The sequence below is a fragment of the Artibeus jamaicensis genome, unplaced genomic scaffold (assembly GCF_021234435.1).
Source record: "Artibeus jamaicensis isolate MK-2021 breed Jamaican fruit bat unplaced genomic scaffold, CSHL_Jam_final contig_233, whole genome shotgun sequence".
Taxonomy (NCBI): domain Eukaryota; kingdom Metazoa; phylum Chordata; class Mammalia; order Chiroptera; family Phyllostomidae; genus Artibeus; species Artibeus jamaicensis.
This window is the reverse complement of record NW_026521486.1, coordinates 14,722,301-14,744,949: the sequence shown is the minus strand read 5'-3', so window position 1 is coordinate 14,744,949 and position 22,649 is coordinate 14,722,301. Positions and strand designations below refer to the sequence as shown.

The 22,649-nt window shown below is 41.6% G+C and overlaps 1 protein-coding gene across 7 annotated transcripts in view; it reads right to left on the bottom strand.

Moving 5' to 3' along the window:
• Positions 1–19,687, bottom strand: part of IGF1 (insulin like growth factor 1) — a 74,063-nt gene extending 54,376 nt beyond the window's left edge. For 2 of the 7 annotated variants that reach the window (XM_037160386.2, XM_053661499.1), the window contains exons 1-2: positions 19,348–19,687; positions 14,786–14,942 (exon numbers count right to left, since the gene is read on the bottom strand). In XM_037160386.2, coding sequence (XP_037016281.1) covers positions 14,786–14,942; positions 19,348–19,410 — 220 coding nt within the window. In that variant the 5' untranslated portion in view covers positions 19,411–19,687. Of the gene's footprint in view, positions 1–14,785; positions 14,943–17,516; positions 17,625–18,288; positions 18,355–19,347 lie in introns of those variants that run through there. The other 5 variants (XM_037160388.2, XM_037160389.2, XM_037160387.2 and 2 more) reach the window with 4 other exon arrangements.
• Positions 19,688–22,649: the final 2,962 nt, after the last annotated feature.

The window sequence follows — 22,649 nt, the reverse complement described above, 5'->3', positions numbered from 1 at the left end:
CCCTGAGGGATTGTGTAACTTGTCTATTGCGTTGGCTAGAAACCTGGTCTTTCTTGTTTTACAAGTCACTGGCCAAAAACTCTACTTGCTCTTGAAGAAATAAGCCTTTAATTATCTCTAAATTATTGAATGTTTGGTTTTTCAGATTTGGGTTCTTTGTTCCCTAGGAGAACTTGATTGTTATTAAAATTCTGTCCGAGCCGTGTATTTGTTTTGTTTAAGGAGAACTGTGAAGTTCCTTAAAGGTAAAAGTTCCATGTCTTATTCATACGAAACAGCAGCGTTTCTAGACTCTAGTCTAGAGTCTGGGTGATAGTACAAAGGCCATACATGAGTGTTGAATTAAATAAGAGAGAATGGCGTATGGTTAATATCTAGAGAGATGTCGCAACTGGAGGCACTCAGTGAATGGCGTGGACTAGAATGACACAGGGAAGAAACAGTCCTACATGACTCAATCTTGGGGTCATCAGATTGATATATAATGGGTCCCCACATGCTGTCATGAAGCCTCTTTGAAGGCAGGGCTTCACCTCCCCTTGGTTATTGCTAAGCACAGAGCAGGTACCCAACCGATGGTCGTATAATTACATTGGTTAGTGGTATAATTTTACTTCCACTGGTTTCATTAAAGTGTTGAGGAAAAGTAATGAAAGAAGAATGTAAATAAAGAAACATATGACAAACTACATATCCAGTTGAATTTCTTAAGGGATTTTAGAGATTTCTATGAGACGATAGTAGTTGGTAGTTCTGAAAAAGGTCTTATCTTTGTCAACACATTCTCTCAGTGGGTAGAATACCAAGAAGTCAGGTATGTTGTTGTATTAAGAGGCTGTGGGTTAAGTCTAAACAAATTAAATATGTAAGTGTGGACTAAGTCCAATGTTACCTTATCCTAGAGCTGAATGTTATCAAAAGGTGGTATGGACTTAAGTTTAGGAAAAGCATATGTGAAAAAAGGGAAAACTCTGTGTTTTATTTTTTCCCTGGAAAATTGTAAAAAGGCACCTCAACGATCCCACTTTAGAAGTGGAATGTCTTGCTTTATCTCAGTATCACTGTTCCAATGGAAATAGGTTTTGAGACCCACAGGACTAATCACTAAATTTATCAAGTTATTTGGTGGGAAAGCACTGGGTAAATTCAAAATTCCCTGACTCCCAAGTTCAAAGCCTTCCCTTTTTCCTAATGCCATTTAAGGAGTAGATGTTACAAACTGGCCCTCTGTCACTCTTACCTGTCCTGCTGTGGGCTAATGTCTTTCTGAAGCCATGTCCGTTAGATAACTTGACCATCATTAATGGCGTCAGGCCAGGTAACGTGCTGAGCTCCAGAACAGGTCTAGTGCAGCCTTTCACCTGGGGAGTCGGCTGTCTCTTTGGTAAAACAGTTTCAAAGTTTACCCTTCATCTTCCAATAGGTGACAGAAAATCACCTTTCTTAGCTTAAAACCATTTCTTTTAAATCCCAATAGCAACCCTAACGTAACTAATCAACCCTGAGTCATAAGAAATATTAGAACCTGGATAAGCATGACAAGGGAAGTAATTCGATATGGGTAAAACACACTTGTCCACTCAATGCAATTAGAAAATAATTTTTAAGGATTCTTGCTTGGCTATTATTTTTTTTTTAATGTAACTATTGAAAAAGAAACTGGCAAGATCTGAAGGACTGGATTGCAGCTTCTGGCCCCAGCGATGGGTCTGGAAATTGCAGCCACAGCAATTAGAAGTTCCAATTTCCAGTTCACAGAAGGTCAGGCCATGAGGTTATCCTTGGAGCAGTTCTATACTTTCTCTGAGGAAAGGCTCCACCAACTTGAGAGAATTGGGACTTGATGCAGTTGAATCAGCATCTATATTGTTAATCACCGAAAGCATGTTTGGCCCCCAAAACATTTTTCAAGTGTTCAGTGAAAGTTCAGTCCTATTTTGAGCTCTGTCTTAACGGATGGAGCCACCAGTGAACACATCCCTGTTGTTTCCTGTGATTTCCTAGGCAGGGGCTTCTCAGACTCTGATGCACATGCAGATCCTTTGGTTATCTGGTTACAGTGCAGTTTTGTATTAATTATTCCCCAGTAAGGGCCTTATTCTGCATTTTTAATAATTTCTCAGGCTCTGTGAGTAGCAAGGCTCTAGATCTGTCTGTAGATGAGAAACAATATTTTTACTATGTCGTGTGGATCTGTGTTCCTGAGGACACTTGTTAATCAAACTAAATTTCCCCCTTATACACACGAGATTATTTCCTGCCACAAAACACTTTCCATGGCCTGCAATAAAATCTTGTTTTTTCCTAAGAAATAGATTCTCTGTTTTTTTCTTGTTATTGCTGTTTTTTAAATTGAGTTGGGCTTCAAAATAATTTATATAGATTGAAACCAGCCACTTGCTGAATGACTTTAAGACACTAAGTGGTCAGTGCCTACCTTAGAACCAGCCAGAAGTAAATCCTTCTGTGTCTGCAGTTTACACATCATGGTGTTTCTGTGCAATGTTACCGAACCCTTGTCTGGCTCCTCTGGTAAGGATTTCCATAATTGTACGCAAAGCACTAGCAATCTACAGAAATGCCAGCCAGATTTGTGGCAGTAATACCTTTCACAAGTCCTATGAGTCATAAGCCTCAGGGCCCACAGCCTGTCTATCTTAAAGTAAGCCTGAAATGACACCACTTGTGTGAGTGTGTCATGGATCTTCTCAGAATCTATCCCCAAATATCTGTTCCATAGTGGGAGACAAGAATCAGCTGAAAAGAAATCTGTGAGAGCCAAAAACATCTCTACATCAAACAGAGAGCGGAGTTATAAGCTGAATGCAATTAGCTGGCAGTCGCGACTATGCCGAAAACATAATCATCCCTGTAATAGGGAACATTTGCTGTGCTTGACAAACTCACAGTGAAAGAGCTGGATCCATAGGAAGGAACATGCCGAAAATGGTTTCAATATGATCCTGTATTTTCACTCAATACCCATTGATTGAGGGTGTCCAGCCAAAAACAATGAGAAAACGAGCCAACAATAGTCTTACCCTTTGGCCATATTATATATAGTTGCAGCTGGAATGTGTTATATGTTTCAGGAATAACAAAGCATCCATATGGAACAAATATTTGGCAGTATGGCAGCTGATGAAACCAGGAAAAATTAGACAAATTATCAATCGCTTGCTCCCAAATTACCCAAAAAAGAAATTAGATCCATTTTCAGTAGCTTTGCTTTCATATTTCTTCATTCTATGAGTCACCGCTACCTTCTGCCAAACTAAATATGTCTATGAACGGCTGGAAACTTTAATGGAAAGAAACATAAAACTCAAAATACGTAGGAAAATTTAAGCTTCTTCATGGAAGACCTTCATGAAAGACTAGTGAGTCGGGAATGTGTGGGGACAGAGCTAATGCATCAGCAGTACCTTTTGTTTGGGGTAGTGTCAGACTTAATACGCAATACGAAATGCATAAACTTGTCAACCAGCTGACATGGCTTCAAATTGAAATTATCTCTAAAAAATAATTAGCTCATTACCTTTTTTCTTAAAGTTTCCAGTTCATCACACTATGAAGGTCTGTGAAGATCCCTAGTCCTATAGTCACATTGGTCAGATTTAAACTGGATGCTATTCTTCAATGGGTGATAGAAAGTGGAGGAAAATTTTCATGCATGGTTGAGGGTTTGAGTTTTCAAAGACTGTTCTGACAGGTTATACCAGCAGACTATGCCACAGCAGTTTACCTTCATGGGAGTTTTAAGGTTAAGTTTAAAGCGCTCCCCTGTGCAAAGAGTTCCAGACTGAGGATGAGGTGACTGGCTCTCCCAGCAACGTGCTTTGTGACCTCACACACACCATGTTTTTTCTGGACGTTGCTTTCCTCATCTAGGGAGTGAGAGCTCTGGACTAGACTGCTCTATATGGTTCTTCTTAGTGCTCCAATTCTCCAATTATGCTCTGGCAATCAGAAGCTGAGCAATACTCTTAATGTTCTCTGAGGGCTGGTGCTTCCATTGTTATACCTGCCACGGGGCTTTTGTTGAGTACCTTCCCTTGACGACCCCTGCTCCTTGTCCTGTGAGTGTTTCAGATGAAACAGGGTAGAGGAATTGAGTGGAGGTTCTCTTTCCATCACCACTTCCATAGGTGGAAGCTATTTGTGAGACCTCCTGTGGCAGTCCCTGAAATCTCCCTATTGACTAGAATTACCTTACTGTTAATGTAGGAGGAGTTTCTATCGGACAACTGTGAAGGGGTCCCAAGAGATGATACCTCAAATCAAATAGACTTTTTAAGTCTATACCTTCAATCTCAGATTCACATTGGAGACAGTGGCAAATGGAAAGTCGTGGGGTATATTCTGGAGACTTGGCAGAAGAAAATAGCTTTTGGAATGTCTTCTGCAACATCAAGTCAAGGAGTTTTATTAAGTGCCCACCACTGGATGCTGTGGAGGATGGAAAAAGATTTTTTTAAACTTAGTTTCTTTTTCTGAAAGAGCTCAAAATAGAAAGGATGAAAATACCCATTAGCAGTAACCGGTGTTTGATTGTGTGGTTCATAAATGTCTTACTTATGTCAAGTGTCGTGTCTCTGGAAACCGTTGGATGTGAAGCCTCTGGGATGGAATCACGTGGCCACCAGTCCACATGGTGATAAAACTTACAATTTTGATTTCATCAAAGGCACATTTTCAACAAAGAAATTCAGTGCCCCTAAGTCAGGCAGTGATAATGAAGAAGTTTAGATTGGCAATGTGAGAGTGCAGAGATACTTTTCTGATTAGTGAGTACATTCCTTCTGCTGAACACTGCTTTTTGAGGTAAAGCGGAAATCACCAAGAGCTGACTTGGGAGAATAGAAATCTCATGCCTACGTGTGTGATACTTCAGTGACCACCTAACCACCTTATGGAGACAGACTCTTTAAGCAAGCTCAGTCACTGTGGTAAAGCGATAGCCCATCTTTTTTTCTGCTTCCTCCAATGAGGAAATAAACAGTGAGCATTTGAAGATCCATTAATTAACTCTTGGGTGGTCTAAATGCAAAGTAACATGTGAGTGAGAGATATGACCATGCTTTTTTTTTTTCATTAGTAAGGTTGAGAAGACACACTGCCAAATGAACTTTTCTCTATTGCAATTATTGCAGAACCACTGGGCAAATGGGCCAATGTCATTAGCGGTTGAAGTCAAACCACTGAGTTACTTTGTGGATGATGATTAGAAGGACAAGGCAAACTGTTTGATTCAATCCATTAATAGCGATGCACACGGAAGGCCCTTTCAGTTTCCAAAGCCCTTCTATAGTTCAGCCTGAGGTGTGTATTTTTATTCCCATTTTACTAATGTAAGTCTCAAGGATGTTAAATGACTTCTCCAATGTCATAGAGTGGTTAAGCAGGGGGGTTGGGTGAGACCCAAACGTGGAACTTCTGATTTCCAAATGAAAACTTCATTGACCTTCACTTTTTGCTTTCTGTTTGGGCTGTTCATGAGCAAAGAAAAGACTGTGGTGTTATTCAGGTAAGAATGACAACAGAAGGCAGGAGAAGAATTGTGGCCACTGTCTCTGAACCAGATTTTTTCACTCGTGAAGGATTGAGAGCTTATTCTCTTCTTATGACTAAGAAGAGAATGGCCACAAACAGTGAAGTCATGAAGATAACCAGCTTCCCTCCCTTTCATTTGTTCCAGATGGTCCCAAACTTCTAAGCACACAGCTCTGCTCTATATCATTTTGGCCTCCCTTTCGTGCTGTTACTAACATAAATGAGTTTCAGAGCTATAGGGTGAAAAGGAGGGCCTGAAAACACCTTTTACTTAGCCTATAGGAAGAGCTTTTTATTTTCAGGGAAAAGCTTTCAAAACCGCACCCTTCTTATTGCTTACTCTGGGCAATGGCCCATAGACTCCTGATTAACCTGTGACTGATCATTAATTTATGTGTGACTTTCACTCATGGTTTCCCATATCTCTAGTCACTCCTCTTCTATAGATTTCTTTAGTCCAGTAGTTCTCAATGCAGGGTGATTTTTTTCCCCCTCTCTCCAACCCAGGGACATTTGGCAATATCTGGAGGCAGTTTTGATTGTCTCAACTGGGAGGAAGGGACTCCTGGCATGTACAGGTGAAGCCAAGTATGGTGCTAAACATCCCAAAAGGCTCAGGACAGCCCCCCACCCCCAACAAAAATGATCTGCCCTCAAATGTCAACAGTGCGGAGGTTGAGAAACTCTGCTGCCAATGGCACTGCTGGGGGAGGAGAGTGGGGGAGTGGGAAAACGAAACAGCCTTTAGAAACGTGCCACTTGGTCTTACCAAGAGGCTGAGGCTGGGGGCAGGGAGAAAGGGGAAGCCAGGGGTCTGAACTCTGCAATGTCCCCAGATCTTTTTATTCTAGGTTTCTAACTCTTGGTGCTCCTTTCCCCAGTTTCGTAGATAACTGGGAACCGGCTGCATGTGGGTTTGGCTCGGTGCAGACTTTCTTAATCACTTCTCTCTGATGAAAGACCCATTTCATCAGGGTAAATGGCACAGAGGTACCATCTTCCCAGCAGTATTCACAGAACTGACTTTATAACTAACACATTTTCAGAGTTTAGAAAGACCCCTCCAACAGCCTCTCCGGGGACTCATAAAGATCAAAGATGAAAGAAGAAAGTATGAAGAGATTCATAGAGTATTTGCTTGGAAGACTGCAAAAAAATAAAAAAATAAAAATCAGGTGTAAATTTCTTTTGGCTTGGGTCAGTTAGAGAAATCTCCAGAAAAAAAAAAAAAGCTGGTCCAACAACTCGTCAGACTGTTTCAGATTTTCCAGGAGCACAGCTTTGCTAAGTCATTCCAGAGCAGCGCTACCCAAGTTGACATTGGAGAGAGTGACCAGACTCAGAATAATATAATCTACGAGAATAGTCTAAATCATGTCCTTAAGTGGACTTGGAATGCCTGAAGCACATCTGAGAGTTTTGTGCCCTGTATAGGTAACAGGCAGGGAATCCCTTCAGTGTGTACACAGCCAAGGAACAGAAGTATTAATGTAAGTCTCAGGTGAGCCTCCAAGACTTACATTCATTTGAGTAAGCTTGAGTGGAGGCCTCTGCTGGTCATTTTCCCTTACCAGGTGACTTTGACATAGGCACAGGCTCATTGCTGTGATAGACAGAACACTGCACTGGAATCAGAAAACAGAACCAACAATACCTCCTTCCACTTGGGCCACTAGTTAGCAGTGCGACCTGCATATATCGCTTCTCTCTGAGTTTAATTGCTAAGTGTTTGACTAAGTTATTTTTCCAGGGCTTCCAAACTTGTAGCAGTTTTCAATTTTACTTCCTTTGAATAATGAGGTAGTTTAAAGAGGGAGATATTACAGAGATGTACAGATAATCAATAATCAGTCAGGGTCTTGGGTGTCTTCCCATGGTCGTCACCATGCCCTTTTAAATTTTTTTTTGGCATGTGAATCCTATTCTTGCAGAACACCTGAACATATAATGTAAAAGATTTTAATTTAAAAGGCTGTGTGGTCTCAGCTGGTTGCACAATTTCTCTTTGTGTCCAGGCTGCTGCTGCTCAAATATTGCAAAGCCGTCAATTACCGTAGGACAAATGCGGAGAGCCACGTGCAAAGGTTCTGGCCAATTGCATAAAGCAATATGCCAGATGCAAAGTAAGTGAAGGGTTTTTCTTGGTATTTAAGGTTCAGTGAAAAAGTAAGAGGGGCAGCTATGCCAAGAATGAGAAGCCAGAGCTCGCCAAGTGCTTCTTTAAGTGGCTTTAGCCAATGTGAGACTAAACAATGCATTAAATAGGCATACAGCTTACTTCAGTTAAAAAATGGCATGTCAAATAACAGCTCTTTGCTATGTTTTAAACATGATCTCGCATATAGATAAAGACAAACAAAATGCTACGTTGTCATCTCCTTCGTCTAACAGTTAATAAGGCCCGAGGATTTGAACTTTCCAGGCAACCAAAAGTAATGCTTTGTGATGTAAGAGCCTGCTGATGTTTCACCAAGAGGTGTAGGATGGAACTTTGCCAGGGCAGCAGCTCAGTGCAAAAGGATTTTTTTGCCACCATGGTTGTTAAAGACGTCTGGCTGCATAAAAGAGCCAAGGCTTTGTAGCCTGTTGTTGAGAATGCTGAGAGGTCTCCTTGGGAGATCTTGTGCCTGTGTTTAGTATGTCTGATTCTCTTGTATGGGCTGAGAAATTAGAAAGAGGCTGCTAAAGGGGTGAGGTTGGTTCTTAACAGAGGCCTTGAGGAATGCTGGCATGGTGCATGATGTCTGGACAAGTTCTATGAAGGCCTAGAGAATTTGAGGAACACCAAAACTCTCTTTTGGATCCAAACTGTCTAGCCAACGAGCCACTGAAGATACAAGACATCCCAATATCAATGGTCCTCAAACAACTGGTTGAGTGATACCTGTACAGGTAGAAGCGTTGCATCCAAACCCCTGGCTGCTCCTACCACTCCTTTTATGGTCAAGTTGGGGAAGTCTCTTTCTGCCTGGTACACTATTGGCATTATGATGCTTGTGACCATCTTTCTTTCATCCCCTCTCTCATAGCTCCAGGAGAAAGGTTCTTGGCTCAAATAAACAGCCCTTCTTCAGTAGGAGTTTGAGAAAAAAACAACAGAACTAATAGTTGCATGAAATGCAAAGTTGAGGTTTGCTGGCAGAGGAAAAGGAAAACTTGAATCAGGAGGGGCTCTCCCAGATTATACTGCATATCCTAGCATCCACAGGTGAACTCTGTCTGAGTGGGGTCCAAGAGTTCAGTCTATGAAGGCTCTTGAACAGCAGCAGCCTCTCAACAAAGAACACTTTTTCTGTGCACCTTGATGGAATTCTGTTGTTATTTCCTAAATTTTTCTAGAAGATGAAATTACACGAATATGTCCTTCATGCCTCCTGTCAGAGAAGTGTTCAAAGCCAGCTGAATCACCCAGTGGTTCCTTTTCCTTATTTTTAGAGGAGGACTGGAATTTTGGAAGCCCCTGTACTACAACATTTTGGGCCTTTAACAATGTGGGGGGCCAGTTGAACATGCTTTTTGCAGACAAGCGACCCTGACTTTCATTCTGGATCCACCCAGTGAGATAAGTCACACAGTCTCAGGGTCTCACATTTCTCATTTGTTTAATGAAGCAAAAATTCTTACCTTCCAAGACTGGGGTATAGACTAGGAGATAGACTGGATTTTGAAAAATAAATATACTAGTCAAACATAAGACATTCTTCTTGTTAGTGACCCTACTATATAACTGTTACAGCTAATAACAGGGTTTATGTGCTGCCCCTAAGTAAAGAAAATAACTGTATAATAAATTGGTTGTTCAGATACTTCACCCTTTGCAACAGACTCTGCAACTAATTCCAGAGCAGAATAAATAAGTATAATAGCTAACATGTGTATGATGCTTACCATGTGCCAGGAAAAATTCTAGGTTAATATGTTCTATTGTATTAACTCACTTAACCCTTGTACCAGTTCCACAAGGCAGGCTCCATTTTACAGATGAGTAAATTGAGGAACAAAGAGGTTAAGGCATTTGTTCAAGGCCACCCCCAAGTAAGTTGCAGAGCTGGAATTCCAACTCTGGGTCCTTGGCACAAGAGACCATGTCCTTGGTCTTGAACCCTTCACTCTCCTTCTTCTTATAATTTTCTATCAGGGAGGAGATGGTCTTGAAAGCATTGAAATATCAGAAAATGTACATTTTTTTCTAATTTTGCATAGAAACCACCACTTTCTTAATGGTCCCTTGGTCCTGTTAAATCTTTTTAAAGAGTAGTAGCAAGTACTTAGGGTCAATATAAAAACATTGTTTTTCTTTAAGAATATCTGTGGCTTATTAGCTTAGCAGTGCTAATGATGAGGTCAGGGCATTAAGGTCAAACTGCACATGTGTCAATTAGTTTCAAAGAGAAAAGCTTTTCCATAGCCAGGGACTGTACCCCTAACTTTGACCAGCTGTCATACAAATGCATGGCTGGTGGTCTGAGAGGTACCAAGCCAAGAATGACAAAGGCACAGCTTAAATCCAGCTCCATTCTAGTGGGTCTCTGTTTCTATGCCCCAAATTGTACAGTCTCTTCTTTAATTGGAAAGGCAGTATCAATAGGCTGGGAAAAGGCCTTATTTGTCTAAATAATTTGTCTAATTTAATAAAAGGCAGCTAAAATCGGACCTCACTTGTCCCCATCATATCCAAGAGAGTGAAAAAATGTAAACGAGAACTGTCAGTCGTTCCCTCCTAGCAAAGATGAATGGCAATTTGTTTTCATGAGGTGTTGCCCTTTGGGGCAGATTACCTGTGTGGCTTTCATCGTAACTGAGCTTCTACTCCACCTCTGAGGGTTTGAAACCCAATTAAAAAAAAGAAATTGGCTCTTCTTTCTTTAAGTAGGCATAATAGCCTGTCTTTGAGGACAAACAGAATCTATGTAAAGAAGATAAAGGAGGTTAAATGTTCTTTGGTCACCACTTAAATCCTAGGTTCTCCTTTCTTGAGTAGCCTCAAATCTTTGTTAATTACAACCTAAACTATGAGTCTGTTAGAGTCAGAAGAGGTCATGCACCTTAACAAAATCTCCCTGTTTTATAGACAAGGACATTTCAGCCCAGGAAGTTTAAATGTTTGCCACAGTCATACAGCTAATGAATGACCGGTCTGGGAGCAGTTTTCTGAGCACCACACTTCAAATGAAAGAAGCTTGAGTTAATAATAATAACCTAGATCTAAGAAGGTTGTTTCAATCAATAACAATGAAATTCATGGCAAAGTTTCACTTACACTCTACAAACAGTATGTTTTAACACATGAAGAATGCCATTTGTTCTTAATAACTATGCATTGGAAGTATGTTTTATAAAAGCTATAAATCTGGAATAGCCGAAAGGGTATCCAACTTTCTTTTCTAATTGATTTACTTCTCCTTTTCCCCAGACTCCCGAGGTAAAGCATACACAGTTTATTTAAGGGATTGTTTATAGACTCTTAAAACTAAAAAGGACCCCAGAAATTTGCTCTCTTTTGGTTGCTTTTAATTGAAACCATCCAAGAAGGTTGGTTGTCCATCAATTTTTAAAGTATCTCCAAGGAGAGACACTCTACAAGCCCTTAAAGTGCATGTTAAAACAGTTCATGGCTCTCAAAAATTATATCTATAGTAAGCTTAATGTCTCCTATTTCACTTGAAGCTCTTTTCCTCTTGTAGTTTCACACAAAATGAGGTTATAACAAGCCGCCCTCTGTGAGAGCTCCATCAATCTGGTGAGATAATAGCTAGCTCTTTCCCTCTGTACCACTGCCATTAAGCCACCATTTTTCTCACAGGGCTATGAGCTCACAAGACTGGTTGATACGCTCTCTTACTGCGATGCACAGGGAAGAATCAGTAATTAGCTCTTCATTGGAAGTTTCATTTCAGAAAATGTCTGGGGAAGCTGCATCAATTATAGAGGAAGTGTTTCACTTATGCTGGGAAGATGTTCACAAAAAAGATAATCTAGACAGACGGTTGCTTTCTCCTGTGCTGTAGTCGGGCTTGGGCTTGTGGAGAAATATGAGCTCATTCACAACACTGGGTTGATCTATACAAAATAAGTATGACAGAAAATTTTATTCAGTTGTGTTCCTAATAAGGTTTTTAAACATCTTTCCTTGTTAAACATTCTGGCCCAACAAAAGAGATAAGGTATGAAGACAATTTTCTTTTCATGTTTGAATTTCAAAGTAAGATCAAAACAGCCTTCCACTATTAAAAAAATCCATACTTTCAAAATGGGATTTCAAGCAGCTTAAAACAAAAGGCACAGCCACAATAAAACTTTGAAAATAAGGGTGAAAATTTAAGAAGAGTCAATTGACAGGGGATAGAGGTGGAGAAGACTGCTTTGCTCTAAGTATTTTGGAGACTGTAAATGCTTAGAACTGACTTCTCCACACACAGTAAATCTCCTGGGACAAAAAGGAAACTCAACAAAATTTGTTGACAATAGTTGATGCCTGTAAGAATAATTGGCTCAGACACAAAACAGACCATCAGAGTAGCTTGGGGGATGACTAGAATGTAGTCTCTAAGTTTGTTAGTATATATCGTTTTCATTAAAAAAAGAGTTTTATCGAATAGCTGAGTAAATATGGTGAGGAGAATTGTCCAAAGTACTTGACAAACCTAATTCTAGATGGTACTGAAGACCAAGAACCCAAACATGTAATTCCATTTCATTCAACTGGATTCAATTCAATGCAGTCTTGTTAGTTTATCAAATAGGAGCCACTACTTATAGCAGCCAGGCATCGAGCAAAGTTCTAGGATCTAATGGTGAATCAGTACAGCACTTGGCAACCAGGAGCCCATTTAGAGGGCAAATCCTGGCTAGGTGATTTCAAATGTGGGACAAAATATTTAGGAAAAAGCATAGATGACTATAATCTAATCTCCCATGATTATTTTCTCTCATAACACTTGATAATACTGCTGTGCATTTTTTAAACTAATTAGCAACTAGTCTGTGAATTCCTTGAAGGCAAAGTCTATCTCGCTCATTCTTTTCTAAGCATTTCGTTAATGACTAGTGTAGTGTCTTACATAGAGCAGATTCTCTATCAGTGTTTTGAGTTAAAAGATTCAAAGGAGTTAACTTCTCTTCAGCAAACAGGATTATCCAGTTGACTGGAAGGTTAATGAGAATACTTTTGTGCATAAGGGTCTGCGTCAGGGAAAGGATTTACGTAAGTCATGGAATTGTTTACTACAACACTTACGAAACATAGACTCTCAATGACAATGTTGACAGTAATACACAATTTATAAAACCCCTTCCTTCCTCTCCAAAGTCATATTCTAAGCATTAAGAGTTGCTCTTTTCAATGTAAAAGCATTTGCTTAAATCGGATCATTGTAGGAACAGAATAAAAGAATCCTTTCAGTGCCTTGAAGTTGGTTTCCATCATAGTTGTCCAATATTCTTGTGTCTGTGTGAACATACATAGGTATCACATGGTTACTTAGGACCAAATCATTCTTTCTATTCTCACTTTTCACAATGGAACACAAACATTGTAGGCATGGAAGGACCAAGTTTCCATGCACTGTGCATGGACATCCCAGAGTATCAGGTCGAACAAGATAACTCAGCCTGGCACAAAACAGAAGACCCTCGTGGGCTCTGCAATCGCCTGGTGAACTGGATCAAAGGAAACTGCACAGATGGATTATCAAGGAAAAAAGAAATCCTCTTGGGCATAATAAATGAAGGACTACTTGTTCATTTTTTAATGTGGATCAGTACCAGCACAGTCGAGATTAATGACAACTCACTGTTGAGTGATGTTGACGTGACATATTTGCCTTCTGTGAAACAAGTCTGCTGTTTGGAAAGAACCCACCTGATGATGAACTGATTCATCTGCGCTGCAACCAAGAACTGGATAGAATCACTTTATTGCCAAAAATAGATGAATTAGCTCAATTAAAATACTGGCTGGAAACAGAGTGAGAATTTGCCCATTCAAATAGCAGAAAGCACGTCTCATTCTCCGTCATTAGTTGTTTAAATGCTACTTGTTGCCAAATCTATGACGTGTACACACAATCAATCCTCCTTTTAGCTCTTCCTTCCCATCCCTCCACCCATTCCAGACCATTACATGGACCCTTATCCCCGTGTCCCCCTTTACCTCCCCCCCAACCCTGCCACCATCTTCCCTGGGAAGCAGATGAGAAAGACTTGAAATGTATGAGTCATCCCAGGAGCTACTGAAAACTTAGTGGGTGACTGAGGTAAGCTGTCTACACTTGAGTGATATAAATCTTCAAGAATGATTCATGTTCGCTGAGAACCTGAGCATCAGTATCCTGGAACTCTCCAAAATTCCAAAGAATTACATAGAATGAGCATCTGGAGTTAAATTTCACTGTGCTGTGATGCACAATGAGAAAGATGCTTCCAGGGTAGATCCCAGTTTGAGTGAGGAGTTCCTTCAGGCAGCTCTCACTGATTTTTGTTTGTGTTTATTATCTGCAAGCACTGACTTGGCTGGCGACCTTAGACTGACTGTCAACTTTTTAATCATGAGGCCTCCTTGTGGGATAAGTAACCCCACACTTGTCAGAAGCCCTTCTCCAGATGGAGATATTGCAGGAGAGCCTCAGAAAGGGGTGACGTCAAAGGAAAGCAATAACAAAAACCAAGGTCAGTTTGCACAGAGGGCAAATTAACCCAGCATTTCTGTTTGCATTTAAGAGAAAGTCTGTGTATTGGCAAACGTGCCTTTGAGGGAACTCACCTTCTGTTTGTTCCTGGATATTTGGTATAGTGTGGAGACATCTGGGATGTGCCCCCTTAATTCTTTTCCCAAGTCCCCCTTGTTATTTTACTCCAAATTACCTAGCACTTCAAACGGGTCTGCATGTTTCCATATGTTTGTATGTGCATACAGGGGTCTCGAGAACAAAAACCTCAATCCCCCAGGGTCATTTTGTCCCCCCTCTTTTACTGAGGGAATGGAGTACTGAGGGTAGAGCATAATAGTTGCCGGAGAGCTCATCAGGTATTCGTTAAAAGACAAATTGCAAAGGAGGAAAATTCCCTCTGAAATCTCCCCAAACCTGCCCCAGACCCAGCTGAAACGCTAAGCTTCCTTTAAGGTGAGGAGTCTCAGGCTGAGGGTGGCTGCCAGCCACGGGCAGTCATTCAGTTATTCACACTCTCCCTGTGGTTGTAAATCCACAGAGCTGTGAGAGGGAGGGCTACTTACTGAAATAAAAGCCCCTGTCTCCACACACGAACTGAAGAGCATCCACCAGCTCAGCCCCGCAGAGTGTCTCCGGTCCAGCCGTGGCAGAGCTGGTGAAGGTGAGCAAGCACAGGGCCAGGTAGAAGAGATGAGAGGAGGACATGATGTGCACCTTGACCTGCGGAGGAAACAGAAGAGGGTCACGTTTCCTTCTTGGTCCTTGCAAGCGGGGTGAGGGTGCTTTGACTCCCAACATCCCATCACTGTTGTGAGTCAGGACCACCCCACACAGAGGTGCAGTCGCGTGCCTGAGAGACCACAGGGGAGGCCTGGTCTGAGCACATCTTGGCATCAAGCGATTGGTGTTTAATCCCCTTGCTACTGTAGAACTTTGGAGAGGTCCTCCCTGAACGCCTTCTTTATGGGTTCCTACCTTTTGAATGATCAAAGTTTAAAGTGTACTCAGTCCAGATTTGGTGTCGAATATGTTTTATTAATTTAAATTCTCTAAAGATTGGCCATCCACAGATGGCATATGCATTCATCACTGACCAGAATATTAAATTAGCCAGACATCCTTCCCTAGCTACTGATTAAAGAAAATTTACTGTGGCTAAAAAAGGACTCATTGAAATACTATCTACTGTTATAGAATTTTTCTTTTTTCCACTTAACAAGAAAGAAAGACAGAGAAACAGATATTTCTTACCTGGGGGATATCAGAAGTTAACACAACCACAAGTGGAAGTAAAAAAAAAAAACCAAAACCAAAAGAGAAACAGGAAAAACGTGAGGATTTAGGCATGAAGTTGGCTCATGCTAAGTAGACCCCACTCTGTGTTCTACAGTTCTTTGTGTCAAGCTCAATATCAAATCAACATCTGCATAGAGTACCTTCTACCAATAGGGCACCCGGCTCGAAACTTACAAAAGCTTTTTTTTTTTTTTTTGGAGTCACAGGAATTCTGACTTCATTTCTTGGAGGGACCTATGTGACACCGTATCCATTTTAGAGCAAAGTACACCAAGGGACCCCTGCTGGGCTTGCCTTAGCCAGTGACAGACTGCCAAGTGGTGGCCCTGCCAGAGGCAGAATTCCTGTGGCTCACAGCTCCATCCTCACTCGGAGGAGTAGAAACAAGGCTCAGGTGATCATGAAGTTTTTCCATATTGCTACTTGTGCCACAGAGATGTGGTTTCTTCCAGGAAGGCTCCTAATGTGAGCAGCTTCCCCTTTCTTAGACGCATCGCCTTTCAGCAGCCTTGGAAGAGTAGCTCAGAAGAGGCGAAGTGAGGGACCCTACCAAAGGGTCGTGGGGTTAGGCTGGCGGCTCTCATGATGAAAAGAGCCCTGTTTTGAACCTCCCAGCAGTGGCGGGTCCATTCGGCCCCATCACTTTTGGAGAAACAGACTCAGGCATTGATCTCCTGCCACTCTCCTTGCTCTCCATGAACTCTCCACATGCCGGCTCTACGGCACTGGCAGAGTGGGCCCCATCCTTTTAATTCATATTTTCATGTTTCTACCCAGAGCTGCAGCTCAGCCACTGGGGAAAAAACCCCTAAACCCCCAGCTCTTGTTAAGCAATTGACCACAAAAAGTGCCCTCTATTTGCAAATCATCATTAACAATGGACATAAAGTACCAGAGGAGGTAAAATTGAACACAACTGAACCATCTCTTCCATTTTCTCAATAGAATCCTATTGGAGTCCTATGGAAATATTCCACCTCCACGAAACCCAAACCACTGAGACTGCTAGGAACATAGCATCATCCAATCTCGTTTTCCTTAGCTGTAAAATAATCAGTGGGGGGTTTTCTCCTTCAACGTTTCCAGTGGAAACCTCAACAAGACCAATCCAATTGGACTTTATTGCCCTTTTCAAAAGAGCAACTTGTAATTGATCTTACAGAACATACCCCACACTCTGGCAAAGAGCCAGTTCTAGAATGTATCCTGTGCTACTAATCTTATTTCTCCACGCCTTCCTTCTTTGTTGAATTTATGGTAACGTTCAAGGCCAAGCACCTGCAATTGTAGAACCCTTCAAGTTCTTCAGTTCTCATGAAATCCAAGGGAAAAAGTACCCAACTTACAGCCTTAGTGAATTGAGAACATCATTAGATGTCAAAACTATATTTATGACAGTTATTTCTGGTATAACACATTTAAGCCCAGCAATACATCTAAATCTCTAGCATTTAAGAATTTAAAATTTTTGTTACAGATCTCTCTCTCCCTCCCTCCCTCCCTCTCTCCCTCTCTGTTGCTGAGTTATACTGTCAGATAAATATCAGCACTTATAGTTCTAGGACAAGATAGAGCCTCTAGTGCCTTTTCCTTCAGTTCACAAAACAGTTCAGTATACCCACAGAGACCCAGAGAATTTATCACATTATGTTCCCAAACAGAAAACAATAATGAACTTGTTTAGGAATTAAAAGTTTGAAACAAGTGGCTCCATATGTTCATCATTTCCTTGGCCTTTTGTTTTGCCAAACACAAAAGAAACAAAGGGAGAGAAAGGAAAGATGTGACAGAGAGAAAGGAGGAAGAACCAGAAAGAGAAGAGAAAAAGAGGGAACAAAATCAGAACATTCTTTCTCAAAAATCCTTCACAAATCCAAAATTTAAAAGACCTTTCTTTTTTATCTTAAATAAATGGAATATCAATTGATTCCAGATGTCTAGGCTACAATGAAAATGCCCAGCAAAATTTGAGGGCAATAGTCATAAGAAAATACTCACTGTAGGTGTAACCATTTTTGTTTGTTCCAGATCTTTTACAGCAGGTCAGGGTGGGTATTATGAGGCTGATGTGAATGGAAAACTGAGGACTTAAAAACATGTGCTGCTTTGTGGGTGGGGTTTGTGAAAGCATCTAGTTACATTTGGACACCCATGCAGGTATGCTGTGAGTCTGGGTAAACTGCCTTTTGTCCATTCAAACAATGAACAAATTGCACAGCTGGGATTTGAGTCAATCTCTTCCCTTCAATCAAGCCACCGATTTCCATTGTCTGTACACCGATAGCAGCTCCCCCAAACAGTGACCCGAGCTCCAGTCCTCTCCCTTCCCCTCTTCTCTCTGACTCAAACACTTGGAAAATATCTTGAGACTCAGAGTACAATCAATCAGCGTGTGAGTTCTGCCTCTACGCAGGACACCTTTACTCCCTGAATTACATTTGAAAGACCACTCACCTCCCTCAAAACCACTTCCTGCTCAAGGTGCAGGAAAAAAGTAACAACTCCTTGCTAGCTCTGCTTCTGAAAAGCTCAGCAGACACAGCATGGAAAGTTTATTTGGAGACAGTTTTCCAAACTTGTAATTAAGGCAGACATAACACTCCATTGCCTCTTTATGATCATCTGAGTCCGGAGGCAAATCCCTCAGCAGTCAGACCACACAGCAAATATGTATAGCGCCTTGAATTCTTTTAAAAGCAAGGTAGCCAGCCTGAGATTTGGCATCTCAGGGCAGCAGAACCTCAGGTGCCTGACAGGGATGGACCCTTACCTCCTGAGCCACTTAGAAAAGTCCTGGTGGTGGAGTATTTAAAAGCAGCAAATGACTGTTGTACTAAGGGCAGGGACATTTTATGAATTGAGACCTCAGGCAATTTCATCGGGGAACCAGTGACAGTGGCTTAAAAGTGCTTGCAAATTGGAAAAACACAAGTCTTGAAGGATATAATTTTGCTGAGAATGGAAACTTGAACTAGGGCCAGTGAATTGGAAACGAGAAGTCAGTCGGTGCATTGACAGTGGCAGCCGAATTCACCTAAAGAGACTTCACAGCACTGAGTGTGAAATCAGAGTTTTACAACACAAAGCCCCGAGTCCAAACTTTGCCTGTGAAAGTCCTCTTTAAACCAGAAAACTTGGACAAGCAGTTGCTAGAAATTTTCCGCTTTCTATATACAGCATGCATTTGTTTAAATTACACAAATATGCAAGGTCAGCAAGAGTTGTCAAGTTCTCTTTCAGAAGAGCAAATTAAACTTCACTCTAACTTTGACTCTCTGGGCAGAAGTGCAGGGAGTTCCGGGACCTTAGCTCCAAAGATCATATTTAAAAGCTTTAATACCATTAAAAATGTAACTCTTTGTATGTGGCATGCCTTGCAATAAATGTCCTACCAAGTTACACACACACACACTTACATACACACACACACTCACATACTCACACGCACAAGAACATGGTCTTGAAATTAAACATCTGCACCTGCAAAAAAATTTTTTTCCCAAAGTCCATATCCACACTCTATAGCCCTTAACCATAGACAGGATTTAAAGGAATCTCCTGGACTGATACCACTGAAGCACTGCTGAAGTGGAAGATTTAGCATAAGTACCTTGCAATAGTTTCTACTCATACATATTTCTGTGCTAAGGCATCCATCTCCCAAAGCTATTTTTCAGATCCTACAGAATTGCATATTCAGCAATTTATAAATATCTCCCAGTTCCGAAACAATGACAATTCTAAAGTGAATAACATTCCCAGGCAGAAGCAAACAGTACACAATTTAAAGAAAATTCCCCAATGACTTCAAAGAGTAAGAAATATTTACCTTCAAGAAATCACAAAAGCAGCACTTAAATAATTGGGTTGGAAGACTGCTGATTTTTTCCATTGCTTCTGAAGTGCAAAGTCTGGAAATGAATTGGTTAGCAGGAATAATGAGGCAAAAAGAAATCCAGAGAGATGGGAGATGTTGAGAGCAATGTCACATTTCAATTTTGAGGACTTTATTCCATTGCGCAGGCTCTATCTGCTCTGAATTTAGCAGTGACAGTGAGATTTAGCAAACAGAAGAGGGATTTAGAGAAAATCCTCACATTTATCTACAAAACACAGACACTGTAGACAGGAAACAGCTGGGGGAACATTTGCCTTCTCTCTCTCTCCCTCTTCTGGCAAAGTTACCGCGTAAGGACTTTTTTGGGCACGGTGACAAATAACATCATACCTTTGCATTGGAAAACTAGAGCACAGAAGCATTTCTTTTCCCTTAAAAGAATGCGTGTTAGTGACAGGGTGAGTAGATATTAAAAATACTGACGCTGCCACAGAAAATGAAGATCAGTTTTCCGATTAACTTTCTCCCGGGTATGAAGACACACACATCTGTTAATGCACCTTATCGGTATTAAAGAAAGATGCGTGGGGGATGGGCGAGCAATTTTAAATTCTAGAGCAAACACAAAATTAAAAAAAAAAAAAAAGAAGTGAAGACCACCTCAAGCAAAACCTACCATTTTAACCCTGAAGTGACTGGAGCAAACTAGATTGGAAAACAGTGCTGGGGTGACCCCTTGTCCTACTTGCCAAACGAGGGGAATGATCTCATTTCCTAGAACCTAGAGAAGGGGCAGGCAGCCTGGCAGTTGGCTCCCTTTAGGTCGACACTGTTTTCATGCTTTTCGCCCGCAACAGGGCGAAGATTTTGCTGAGCTGTAAAGCCAACTGAAAAAACAAAATCTTTTTCTTCCTTTCTCTAATAGGCTGTCTATCACCCCCCAGGGAGAGGGCACCTGAGAGGCCAACTGTTTTCCCATTGTCATATTTTTTTGCATAACCCGAAACTCAGTATGTGTGTGTGTGTGTGTGTTTTCTTTCTCCAGTGTTTGTGTATTCTAAATAACACCAGCTGGCTAGCAATACCCTCTCAAGGGTTATGATGTCATTCAAATCCCTCAACTGGACGAGTGGCCGCAACAAGGTCCAAGCCAGCTGTTTTGCTATTTATAATGTACACTTGCCTTGACATTGAGAATCAAGTTCTGATCTCTTGTTGATACAGTGCATGGCAATTTCTCTTTGGTTTTGTGAGGCAGTAGATAAGAAAGGGAATTATAGGCTCTCCCTGGATGCCTATCCAGGCAGGCATGGTTTCCCAGGGAGGGTGGAAATAACCTGGATCTTGCATTTCTCTCTCATGATTCTCGGGGCACAGAATGATACTGATGCATCAACTGAAAACAGAAGGTGCTGGAAACCCTAGTCTGAATCTTGTTGTTGTCCTGTGGGTAGAAAGTTGTTTGCAAGCATGAGTACCCTCGAAGGAAAACCTGGGTGGTTTTGAAAGGGGGTTCGGTATGGTCAAGTCTTCTGTGTGGTTAATAATTTGAGGCTAGGTTTATCTTCTGGAAAGAGAAGTTAGAAATTCTCTGTACTTTAACGTCGCTTTGGTGGTGCACAAATTCAGCATCACTTATTGAGTGCCTACTATGTGCCCAACCTCGTGCATCATGGTCAAAGCCCTGCAGGGTCTTTGGCTGAGTGGCAGAGACACAGAGGAAATATCACTGTCATGCGATGGGTATCTGCTCTTTTAAAAATATGAACACCGCACACTGTGGGGGAGTGACAGATTCTCTGGAAAGACAGGGAAGCGAAAGCCTTTTGAAAATCCAGAATGGGGAGAAGGGATGTGTCACGAGAGGCTTTGGCTACAAAATGGGGAAGTGTCGTTGTCGAGAGATGGCCAGGTAAGTATCTGCAGATGTGTGGCCAATTCCTGTCCTTAAAGAGTAACGCAAGGCTTCCTTAAATGAGCTCCCCTTCATACAGTTCATTTATGACTTGATTTACCAAGCATCTCTTTTTCTTCCTGCAGCTTTTGCAGATCACCCCCTTTGTGAAAAATGAAGTCCACCCTCCTCCTGTCGACTTTGATGATGGAGATTGCATAACCAAAGAGCAGCACCTACCTCCCACCCAGGCAGAAAGAACTGCCATTTCCATGTTCGTGGGCCTCAGGTACCAGTTGGATGGAGTCTTATCACTGAGTGCCTGGCTCCATAACCAGGTACTGTCATAGGTGAAGGCCAGGACTTTCCCACTGCAGTTTTAGCATATGTTTAATTGTTCCAAGTGTCCTAGAAGCTCGTCGCATTTCTCCAAGGCTGGAGCCCAGTCTGGTTGTACTCTCTTGGCATGTCCTGGGCAACTGTGTCACGGGCAGGTCTGCTTTGGGGGGCGGAGCACACATACTCCATTACAATCTGTGCTCCTGTAATATAGACACACTGACTCACAGTCTCTTGGTTTTATAACCCCAATTACCCTTAAAGGATAATTGAGTTTTAATTTATGTCCCAGTTTTTATGTCACAATCAAAGAAAACTGAAATTTCAGTGAGTCGTAATTATCATCAGCTGTGCTGTGGAAACACTCCAATGTGAGCTCTCAGTTTCCAATAGGAAAAGCAATTTCCTGGAGTGATTATTGCATATTTCAATGTGGGGAATGGTCTCTATTTCTGCGTAGGGTGAGCCAGCCCCAGAACAGGGCAATCATTTCCTAGAGAAATAGCCATTTTCTTTGCTAATTCCAGAAGCAACATGAAAGGGAGAGGGCAATAAATGTGCTCCATGGTTTCCCTGTAAAGACGAAGTGTTGTGCCTGTTTAGGAGAAAAAGAGATGAATGCACCTACTACTAGAGAGTCCGCGGGAGCAGTAGATCTGATCCCCAAGAAGTTCACCTCATGAAGTCCCTCTGGAGAGAAATCTATGTATGGGGTCATTCTAAAATGACTTGAAGGATCGTGTCATCTCCTGTCTGGAACAATCGGACAGTCAGATATGAGAACTGTGTGCCACCTAAACAGCTAACTGCTGGAGTGTGCTCATCATGAGAACACCCACTCCTGGAAACACTGATTCACAGTTTCACCTTTCGCATGTACATTGCTGATGGGACTTAAGTAACTCTACCCTCAAGCCTACTTCTTGAATAGCACGTTTGCATGAAGCTGCAGCCTCAGAAGACTTCTGACACCTTAAAAAAAAAAGACAGAGAAACAGTCGTTCATCTCCTTAATGAGTAGGCTGCCGGAGGTTCACAGAAAGGGGTGGGTGAGGCCCAG